Source organism: Dendronephthya gigantea, unplaced genomic scaffold, assembly GCF_004324835.1.
Source record: "Dendronephthya gigantea isolate DGI-Jeju-01 unplaced genomic scaffold, DenGig_1.0 000670F, whole genome shotgun sequence".
Lineage (NCBI taxonomy): Eukaryota > Metazoa > Cnidaria > Anthozoa > Malacalcyonacea > Nephtheidae > Dendronephthya > Dendronephthya gigantea.
In genome coordinates, this window is record NW_021163680.1 from 1 (window position 1) to 11580 (window position 11580).

General features: G+C 35.9%; 3 protein-coding genes across 3 annotated transcripts; 2 read left to right on the forward strand and 1 right to left on the reverse strand.

Annotated features, from left to right (window-relative positions):
* The first annotated feature begins 44 nt into the window (after positions 1–44).
* Positions 45–1665, forward strand: LOC114544160. The gene is made up of 5 exons (XM_028562873.1): positions 45–145; positions 603–692; positions 795–902; positions 1111–1200; positions 1442–1665. The coding sequence occupies exons 1-5, from the start codon at positions 85–87 to the stop codon at positions 1549–1551; spliced, it is 459 nt and encodes a 152-aa protein (XP_028418674.1). The 5' UTR covers positions 45–84; the 3' UTR covers positions 1552–1665.
* Positions 1666–2175: 510 nt separating this feature from the next.
* LOC114544154 (SLAIN motif-containing protein 2-like) lies at positions 2176–5179 on the reverse strand. Its single transcript, XM_028562867.1, has 7 exons — positions 4841–5179; positions 4078–4223; positions 3587–3691; positions 3036–3125; positions 2825–2932; positions 2527–2616; positions 2176–2286 (listed from the first exon to the last, which is right to left on the reverse strand). The coding sequence occupies exons 1-7, from the start codon at positions 5071–5073 to the stop codon at positions 2177–2179; spliced, it is 882 nt and encodes a 293-aa protein (XP_028418668.1). The 5' UTR covers positions 5074–5179; the 3' UTR covers position 2176.
* A 145-nt stretch (positions 5180–5324) lies between these two features.
* On the forward strand, positions 5325–11253 carry LOC114544159 (probable myosin light chain kinase DDB_G0284661). Its single transcript, XM_028562872.1, has 16 exons — positions 5325–5416; positions 6424–6469; positions 6791–6855; positions 6954–7029; positions 7120–7145; positions 7391–7457; positions 7534–7583; positions 7739–7793; positions 7915–7964; positions 8243–8406; positions 9008–9105; positions 9308–9355; positions 9459–9834; positions 10161–10343; positions 10603–10684; positions 10944–11253. Exons 1-16 carry the CDS (start codon positions 5325–5327, stop codon positions 11251–11253), a joined length of 1788 nt encoding a protein of 595 aa, XP_028418673.1.
* Positions 11254–11580: the final 327 nt, after the last annotated feature.

Below are 11580 nucleotides of genomic sequence, written 5' to 3' on the forward strand. Positions count from 1 at the left end.
TGTCAACAACTTATTCTATGTTTTTACCAAAAATTATCAGAAATATCCAAGGTTAGAGTTACACAGAGTCAACATGATAGAGTTATGTCAACAAATGCACCAAAGAATTCATTATTTTTCCAACCAACTGCTAAGACTCCAAAAAGTAAGTTTCCACTATTATAATTACCTTGGCTATATTTTATCAAGGGAGCAAAGGTACCCATGACTCTGCCCACTTCTTATGCAGAGAGAGTTTACGAGAAGCTCACACTGTTTGTTTCTGAGGGTGCACTCTCTGTATCACTTGCGTAGCTGTAGACATTTATCACAATGGAATCATGTGAAATTTAGGAAAGGGTATTTTAAAGATCTTTGAGGAAGCATTTTCAACCCTTATAAAAATGTAAGCAATTCATAAAACATTGATACATGAGGTCTGCTAATTTATTTTTCTTGATTTTAAAATTCCTTAAAAAAAAATTATACACATGTAATAATATTCATGTAATATTCTATTAGTAGTTTCTTTAGAATTGTTGCATTATGTTGATATATCAAACTGGTTGTCTAGTATGTCATATATCATCCACAGCACTGTATACAATATTTTTTATATATAGAAATAACAGCTGATGACTATATGCATGATAATAGTCAACTTGATAGCAGTGCATATGGTAGTATGGATGAAATGGATGATATTCCAACAGGTCTGTTTTAAACATACTTCAGACTCAGTTAACAGAATAAATTACTATTATTTATTTTTATAACTGAATTGCTTTCTTGGCAATTATTTATACTGTACATAGGTCCTATTTTACGACGTTCAGCACTTGGTAATAAGGACAATTCTAGTACTAATCCTCAAGACAACACAAGTATGTCCCTGTCAGAGGATTTAGATGATGAACCACAAGGTTTGTTTGCTCCTAGTGAGGAATATAAGATACATGTTATTCCACATTGTAGTCTCCAGTGAGGTGTATCGCTTTCTCGTGAATTTTTTGAATATTCAAAAATTCACTAAAGTTTTTACACTCGGAAACAGCCAGAGCATTTTGAAAATAACCGGATCGTATTGCAGGCTACGGATTAAATGTTTATCTGTTTCTATCCGTTCTGTAGGTCCAATATTACGACGTTCTGGACTTGGTAGTGCAGCCAAACCAACTCCAAATTTATCCCAGTCAGAAAATATTGACGATGAGCCGAAAGGTTGGTTATTAGAAATTACTCCTGCAGTCAGTATCATCTACTGTTACGTGCAGGGTGAAGAGATTCGTGAATTTGTGAAGATCCATTCTGCTTGAAATCCTCAGCCTATGACTCTCCAGGAACATTTTTTTAGAATAAAATTTTTACAGTTTATTGTGTTCAGAGCGCATGTCTGCCGTAGGATCGTCAGTAAACTATGCGTTTTATTGTCACAAAATTAGTTCACTCGTGCTTTTTATAGGCCCAATCTTGCGAAGATCAGCTCTTAGTAAAAACAGCCCGCCTAAAAGTGAACCATCAAATATCTCTCAGTCTGACGATATGAATGATGAAACGCAAGGTGAATGGTGATTACAGTTGTCAGAACTGTGTGATCGCATCGGTTATCGTTTTCGTAATGTGGACTCAACAAAGAATTTAAAATCTTCACTCGTTATCGACTTTTGAGACACTAAGCATGGGTGCAATCTCTAATTAAAGCAATTCGTCTATTCTTACGCGAACCTTCAACTTCAAGTTTTAATGAGATTATTTTGAGAATTAAGTCAAATCAGCTCATTGAATTATGGTGATGCTAGTTAAACTTAAAGCCGGTTTTCCACTAGCGATATTTTTCGCGCGAAGCGACATTTTACTTTTGTTTCAGAGCTCTCAACTGCAACCATCTGGAACAAATTGCTCAAATACAAAGGAATAAAGTCGCTTCGCGCGAAAAATATCGCTAGTGGAAAACCGGCTTTAAGTTTAACTAGCATCACCATAATTCAATGAGCTGATTTGACTTAATTCTCAAAATAATCTCATTAAAAACTTGAAGTTGAAGGTTCGCGTAAGAATAGACGAATTGCTTTAATTAGAGATTGCACCCATGCTTAGTGTCTCAAAAGTCGATAACGAGTGAAGATTTTAAATTCTTTGTTGAGTCCACATTACGAAAACGATAACAGATGCGATCACACAGTTCTGACAACTGTAATCACCATTCACCTTGCGTTTCATCATTCATATCGTCAGACTGAGAGATATTTGATGGTTCACTTTTAGGCGGGCTGTTTTTACTAAGAGCTGATCTTCGCAAGATTGGGCCTATAAAAAGCACGAGTGAACTAATTTTGTGACAATAAAACGCATAGTTTACTGACGATCCTACGGCAGACATGCGCTCTGAACACAATAAACTGTAAAAATTTTATTCTAAAAAAATGTTCCTGGAGAGTCATAGGCTGAGGATTTCAAGCAGAATGGATCTTCACAAATTCACGAATCTCTTCACCCTGTTGTAACAGTAGATGATACTGACTGCAGGAGTAATTTCTAATAACCAACCTTTCGGCTCATCGTCAATATTTTCTGACTGGGATAAATTTGGAGTTGGTTTGGCTGCACTACCAAGTCCAGAACGTCGTAATATTGGACCTACAGAACGGATAGAAACAGATAAACATTTAATCCGTAGCCTGCAATACGATCCGGTTATTTTCAAAATGCTCTGGCTGTTTCCGAGTGTAAAAACTTTAGTGAATTTTTGAATATTCAAAAAATTCACGAGAAAGCGATACACCTCACTGGAGACTACAATGTGGAATAACATGTATCTTATATTCCTCACTAGGAGCAAACAAACCTTGTGGTTCATCATCTAAATCCTCTGACAGGGACATACTTGTGTTGTCTTGAGGATTAGTACTAGAATTGTCCTTATTACCAAGTGCTGAACGTCGTAAAATAGGACCTATGTACAGTATAAATAATTGCCAAGAAAGCAATTCAGTTATAATAAATAAATAATAGTAATTTATTCTGTTAACTGAGTCTGAAGTATGTTTAAAACAGACCTGTTGGAATATCATCCATTTCATCCATACTACCATATGCACTGCTATCAAGTTGACTATTATCATGCATATAGTCATCAGCTGTTATTTCTATATATAAAAAATATTGTATACAGTGCTGTGGATGATATATGACATACTAGACAACCAGTTTGATATATCAACATAATGCAACAATTCTAAAGAAACTACTAATAGAATATTACATGAATATTATTACATGTGTATAATTTTTTTTTAAGGAATTTTAAAATCAAGAAAAATAAATTAGCAGACCTCATGTATCAATGTTTTATGAATTGCTTACAGTTTTTATAAGGGGTTGAAAATGCTTCCTCAAAAGATCTTTAAAATACCCTTTCCTAAATTTCACATGATTCCATTGTGATAAATGTCTACAGCTACGCAAGTGATACAGAGAGTGCACCCTCAGAAACAAACAGTGTGAGCTTCTCGTAAAACTCTCTCTGCATAAGAAGTGGGCAGAGTCATGGGTACCTTTGCTCCCTTGATAAAATATAGCCAAGGTAATTATAATAGTGGAAACTTACTTTTTGGAGTCTTAGCAGTTGGTTGGAAAAATAATGAATTCTTTGGTGCATTTGTTGACATAACTCTATCATGTTGACTCTGTGTAACTCTAACCTTGGATATTTCTGATAATTTTTGGTAAAAACATAGAATAAGTTGTTGACATAAACATTTATGTATGCAATGTTAATGTTTTGGCTTGTTCAAACTTATCTGACCTTACCAGTTACAAGTCTCAGTGGCATAGCCAGCTTGATGATTTTGTCCAGCTATGTCAATTTCCAGTTAATATTATTATTTACAGCAGGATAAATGGTCAGACTCGCTATGCCACTGACTAGTCTTAGTTAATGTTGCCAAGTCCAGCTGATAAAAAAACTAGAGGTTGTTGGTTCAATGCCTTGATGTTCCCAATTAGTAGACCATATCATAGGTTTAGAAATTCAAACCTGGAAATGCACACTCACTTGTTTTTTAATACTATGATTCTAATGTAGCAAGTATTACAAACCTTGTTGTGTCTCAATGTCATCCAGTTTATCAATTAAGTTGCCTCTGACATCATCTAATCCACTAACACTTGATGTTTTAGTCCACTTCAAGGAAGGGATTGACTTTTGTGCGGGAGTTGCTGGTCTTACAGGTGATTCATACAACCTATGTTAAACGAAAATATTGCTCTATTTTTGAAACTACAAGGTTGTGTTCAGTAAATCTTCCAGCATCAATATATTAGAAAAACTACATATACTGGTATCAATAGTATACTGAAATTTCTCACAATTAGTTTTACCCAATTGACACCCAAATTTTCTGTCAATAAAAACTAGCCAAATAACAATAAATTATGTTGCCTGCCTAGTATTCAATCTATTGTTTCATGTGCACTCAAGCAAATTCTAAAGAATAATGTGCTGATGGTGCAGTTTATATGTTAATTGTTTGTTATCAGACATTTGTACATGCGTTTATCCAATCACATGTACCATGATAAGAACCATATACAACTAATCTGGTCCAATCAAAACAAGGAAGAGAACATATAACATATAATATCACCTAGATAACCTTTGTAGGGTGCCAAGGATTTGGGGCAAATTCTGTAGTGTGTATTTTGAGGACTAATCCCTATGATGCAACTACGAGCTATTATGCAACAGATACGTGCCTAAAATTCGGCAATATAGTTTTACTATATGTGTACAGTATTATTATGTGTTGTACAGTTTAATAACTATAAACTTATATGGACAAGATTGTAATAATATTAATACCAGCTGTCCTCCAAGTCATCGGAGGAATCATTCAAATTTATAAGTGCAACTTCCTCTAATTCTACGCTGTCTCTCTTTGGTAATGTGATTATGGCTGTCCCGTTTTGACTGGAGCTATTTCGAAGTAGTTCATTCTGTTTTTCCAATCTTTTCACCATGTCCTGAAGCTTTCGAACCTCCTGTTCGGCAGAAGCCTTGAGATCCATTGGAGGTACATCAAATGCTTCCTCCATGTTCTTTTGATTTCTCAATTCATATTGAGTGCTCAGTGTTGAAAATACTGTATTAAGTTTTTAAAACTTAATATAGATATGGCTTCTGAAGTTCTTCTTTGAATCATTGAGGGTGTCAAGTGTTTTGCAATGGGAATTCATGAACCTCAGGTGTGATTTAAGGTACCTTGGGGATATTGTGGGATAACGGTTTAAACAAGGAAATATGAGGATAAATGTAGTTATTCACCATTTCACCATTGATATAATATATGTATGCTTTTGGTGGGTTTATCACGTATTGTTTTCATAGTGATTTGAGTGGGGTCAACCTTAATTGCTTCGACCCTTATGCTGAACAGCAGTGAGCAAAAGATACGAATTTGTGTATATAATTTTGCTACGAAGCGCCAAAGCCAACACAAACAATGAACAATTAATTCACTCCAATCACTGTGCTTCAATTTATTGTGTCTCGATTTCGACATGAACCCCACTGGAATTATGACTTCACATGAAACCCAAGAATTCACGAAGCCGCTGGCTCAATGAAACTCTTTGTCAGCGAAAATCAAACGCGCGCGCGCAAAATGTTAATTAACTACGTCAACAATACTGCCTGTTCACTTATCGATTTTTTTCGAGAGGTTCACATTTCGCAAAGTTCGTTCGTTGCAAATTATTTTCTAAAGCGATTATTTAATCAAATTTATATTGGGAATATCGAGTAAATATGTAAGTATTGGTACTAATATTGATCCAGTCCAAAATTATGTATTATAATGTTATGGTTTATGTGTTAGGTCTTTTATGTATCTTTGGGTCGCGAGGTTATCTGGATTGACAATAGACTAGTTTTCACCCAGGCAAGCAAGGCCATCGAAATAGTCCAAAAAAGTCACCGCATCTAGAATTGGCAAATTAAAATTGTAGCCTTGCAAAACTTTATTGTAGGTAATGAAAAATACGGACAATTTTGTATACTTTTGCGAAAGTTGTTTGGAAGTTTGAAGCTAAAACTAGCACCAATTTCCGAACTTATTAAAGACTCAATTCTAAGCGACGTAAACAAACTTTGCAAGTTTAGATTGGGTTTTTCTGGGAGATGATAAATATTTGCTCAGATACAAATTAGTTCGTATCGTACAAACAGTCTGTTGGTAATCTAAAATACGCATCATTCTAAAAACGCCTTTGTATTCTATGACTTGACAACTTAGATCAGTAAAACATTAATAAATGCATATAACAGCAAAAAAGTCTAAAGTATTATTTTGCGCAAAATCGCTCATCGGTCATGAAACGTGGAGTAACGGTATAATGAGTTATCTTTTCTCTTGTAAAATTAGGCTTGTTTATTCTTATTTTTAGGAGTGTAACAGTATCTGTTGAGAAAATACAGAATTCTCCTCACGAGGTGAGAACCAGTTAAACTTTCGGAAAACGCTGTGTCAAGTCAGCGCTTTGTTTACATTCAGAACCTCGGTACTTTTTAAATTACAATATTCTGTCCGGATGTCTAACACCATTTCAGTTCGCTTTGCTTTCGAATGAACATGAACAGAACAGTTTCAGTAGAGAGTTTAGGCTCAGAAAAATTCAAAACAATTCACAATTCGCATCACCCTCACATTAATCCTAATGAGCAGAACCGATGAGCAATCCAACCTAACCAACCTCACCCCCTCTTTACTTTTTTTGCCTGAAATAATGACTAAAATGTTCCGCTTATTTACAGAACGCGTTGACGTATTCCGGCTCTACGTCAGATAATGCGTTTAAAATATCGTTGAGGACAACAAGGTAATCACTTTAATTTTTTTGTACATGACACACGGTTCAACTTTCGAACCTTCAATATACATAATACATACTATGTTCTCATACAAATTTGTCCGCAGTTATGGGAGCTCGAATGGGAGTATCCGTTATCCGTTTGAACATCGAGTTGCATCTCAGGCTTCTGAAAACTACAAGGTAAGAAATAAAATAATAATAATAGAATAAAATTATTAATATATAAAATAATAAAGTAAAATAGTTAAATGTAATATGTTCCATTTTTAGTCAAACAGTTGCTTCCCGAGAGAATGGTAAGTTTTAAAAATAAACCAAAACATGCAGCCAAGCTATCCTAGACCAACATGAAACATGAATGTCACATCGAACAGGCGGCTCTTTACCGAAATATTGTTCCGAGGCCTGCTTAGTCTCTAAACGGCCCTAAAAAGGTGTTTTTACAAAGGCATGTCCCAATAATTTTCAATAGAACACATAAACCAAATCTTTACGCATGCATTACTGTGATATAGACATTGAGTCTTTCTTTTATATATAGTAGTCTCCACTCCATGTGGTCTGATTATTATGTTCCGCGTCCAGAGTTCAAGCCGTCTATTCAAAAGGTATAAGAATTTATCTATGCGTAAAAGATAACTGGACTTTTCAATTAATGAACTGGGTTTATGTATATCATTACAGATAGAAAGCTTGGTCTCTATTGGAATAGTAAACTTGGCCATGGATGAAAGGTGAGAAGTAGTCCTTTTTATGGACGAACTTAAACATTTATTAATCATGGTAGTTCTTAATTACATTTACCATGGATAGTTTTAGTGATTTTATTATCCATGCATTTACTGAGGACATTTGTAAGCCTTTTTCATGGAATAAATTATAATTTCAGAACCTGTAAGTCTTCATCCGAACGTCAATCTCAAGCCCCACATTCGGAGAACAAGGTAAGTATTGACACAACCATGCAGGAGTTTTATTTAGGGTAACAAGCAAATTCTGGGCGCCGCGGTAAAGTTGGATGAAGTACAAATGTCGATAAAATATCGTTGTAATTTGTGTTTACAGCTTCAGTCTCCTACGTATACCAGCGCGTTCCAAGATACCGCTAACAGAAGGTGAGTTTCAATCTATACTTTGAAGAACTTAAGCTGTGTGCCATGCGTTTTCCTTAGGCTTGTTGTTATAAATCACAAATACCCTTTTAATTGCATGCAAATGTTTCCACAACCCCAATGCTGACTTGTATACTAACTCTACTAAGAATTACGCATGCATGCCGGCTGTAAGCTTAGCTTACAGGATTTCCACAGGATCATTGTCAAAAATTCCAAAGCAGTTAGCCACGTTCGAGTGACTTATTAAATTGACCTTCCTTCAATATTTCTAAATCAAGCATCAACGATGTTAAAGTAAAAGGACGTAATATTTTCCGGGAGAAACTCATTCAATGGAATATAATTCAAGACAATCAAGTCGGAGCATTACCTGAGTATGTGTGGCCCCGCGAAGCTAAAGTGATTGATGGAGAAACTCTTATTCAAGTCGGCAGCTCAAAAGGTAAGACGGTTAGCGGAATAAATAAATGCCTAGCTTTTTCATGTCCCTTTCCCTGTTTAGGTCTGCAACCAGGGGCCACAGGACCGGGGGGACTGGGGCACGGTGCCCCACCACACTTTTGAAAATACCAAAATGTGCCCCCTTTTTCAAGCAAACGTGCCCTTCTTTGAGTCATTAAATCTGTGTTTAATTGTAGTACATGAACTCAGACTCAGTGGAGATTTGTATTTAGCAAAATGTTGCATTGCAGTTGTAATTAATAATTACATACAGTGTAATTCAGTGAATTTCACTGTCTTTGAAGATGTGATATAGTTCTAATTGAGAAAGTGCTCTTTTTTGTCAGTCCCCCCCCCCCCACTTTCTAAATGGTTCCGCGGCCCTGCAACAAACCATTCCACTTCTTTTTACTAAGTATTCCACCTCTTTTCACAAAGTATTCGCCTTCCCCAAGCCGTTTCGACTTGAGGCAGTTCATCTTACCTCATTAACAATTATACAAGTTTCATCATTACCGTCCTTTTGCAGCTTATAATAACTGCCATAGATAATTAATTAAAAATAATGACATATTCGGGTTAACAATGTTCATTACTTTCAGATACGATGTACTATTATGCTGAAAATGGTTTAATCGGAAAGGGTGGTTATGGTTCGGTTTATAAAGGCTACGCCATGAAAGGAGAAAAGAAGACACCCGTGAGTTTTGTAAATCATACGACTAATAATAATAAAAATACAATAATAATAATAATAATAAAAGACTCATAATCGATCAGTTAGAGAAGAAAGTGTAGTCTTAAACGTCCTTGTGTTATAGGGATCATTTAGGGGCGTGACTTTTGTACTAATATAGTATTCAGTAGCCTTCTTTCAAGAGATATACTATGTGTTTCTGCAGGTTGCTGTGAAATTTGTGAAATACATTTCAGTCGAAGAGTATTGCAAGGCGAGTACCATTTTGTGTATTCCATGCGTGGCATTAAGTTCTCTGAAAGGGATTTTTCCAAGCTACTATATATAACCTAGCTGTTGACTGATTTTTTTTTCAGGATAAAGACTTAGGTCTTGTGCCAAGTGAAGTCTACTACCTGAAGAAAATGAAGGAACATCCTAATGTCATCACGTTCCTGCATTGCCAAAGGATTTCTCCTGATGTATTTGTTATTATCTGTGAGCGACCCACTCACTGTCAAGACTTATTCGACCTTCGACAGGATAAAGGGGGGTTCTTTACCGAAGATGAAACTAAAAAATATATCACGAAGTTGCTTGATGTTGAACTTGCAATGCAGACGAAAAACATCGTTCATCGTGACATCAAATTAGAGAATATTCTCTACGACTTCGACACAGATGAGATTAAGCTAATTGATTTTGGATTGGCCTCAAAACATAAATCTGGCAAAGTCCTCGACGAATATTGTGGTTAGTGTTCATCATACAATGATTACAAGTTACACATATAACCAGACAAAAAACAAATGTGACAAGCATAGGTGGACGGGCCAAAACCGGGGAGGGAGGGAGGGACGCAGACGAACGATTTCAGGAAAAATTACCCGACACTCGCGAGTACCAATTGCTCGACTTATCACCAATTCCGTCAGCCTTGCGGCAACGCCTATATTTTCAAGGGAAATTTATTTTCTGTGCGGGTTATGTATTTATCGACTTTCTAGTGATAATAATTAAGATCACAGATATATAAATTGGTGATATTATAGCTATAATCATTTCTCTATCCCCATCAGGCAGTGAAATGAATGTGCCACCAGAATATGTGATAAATGGACAATATGATCCTTCAAAAGAGGCTGTACGATCAATTGGAGTTGTAATATATCAGATGCTGTATGGTCGAGCGCCTTATACAAATTATAACACGTATTCAGATGTCATAGCGGGACTGCCAAAATTTGACCACATATCTGAAGGCAAGTGTAAAATTTTGTTAAAAGTATTATGCAACACCAATAATTGAAATTAGTTTTTTTTATCACATGCATGGTATTAAAATAAAAATAGCCTAGCAGTGCAAATAGTTTTTTCCATTGCAGGTCTGCTTTCAATTATATCACTTATATTGACAGCACCCAGTCCAATAGGATACCGTTTTAAACTAATGAACACCACGTTTGACCAATTACCTGCCACAAGACTACAAGTAATACTCAAACGCATATTCTCTTACAGAAGTCAAAGACCTTCTTACGAAATTATTCGCAATGAATCCAAAGAATAGGCCAAGTCTAAAACAAGTCGCAAAACACTCTTGGTAAGTGTCTATGTATATAATGTCAATTCGTTCCCGTCAATTACCAGTGTATAATTTCCATTTATCTCTGCATGGGTTTAATTTTTTTAAACTTTTACCATCATTTTTACATGGTAAGCATGCATGTGAATCTGATCTAATTCATTGATTTGCCTCTGACCATAATGACATGGACGATTTAGTGACTCAACTAAAATTCATATAAAAGTAAAAAAAAAACTACATTCAACTAATTTCATTAACACCATGTATATTTAAGGCTGAGACTTTCACGATCATTCACTGAAAGAGTGTCAGGCTTTTTCCGCGGTATCTTTCGTAAACGTCGTGGTTCTTACGTCGTGTGTGGTTCAAAGATGGCAAAGCAATCTGCAACTGGTCGGGTTACGCGACATCAGGCAGTTAGCGAGAGAATCAGCAATGCTCAGTCTTCCAACCATACCCCGCTGAAGGCTGAACCCACCTTAACTCAGGATATACGGGCGATCGAAGTTGGACTTTCAAACAACCATCACTCCACAAACCAAGATCACCCCGCAGCTTGCTATAATCCGTTCGCTGAACAATGATGACCAGATAAAAAAGCTGTAGCCATGCATGCAGTATACCCCGCGAACAGACCGACGACGTTGGATATTGTCAATCATGAAAATCCTGCAGTTATCATCATGCACCCATGTTAACAGTCAGTCAAACATGATCATCCCCGACCAACTGAAAAACTTGCATGCATGGGGTGAAATATATCTGACGGGAGACAGCAGTAAACAAACATAAAGCGATCTGCTCAACCAGCGCCGTGCAACTGTCATTACTTTAAATATTTCCAATGTTTGTATATAATTTATAATGATTTATATATATCACAATTTTTTCATAAATATATAGTAACGATT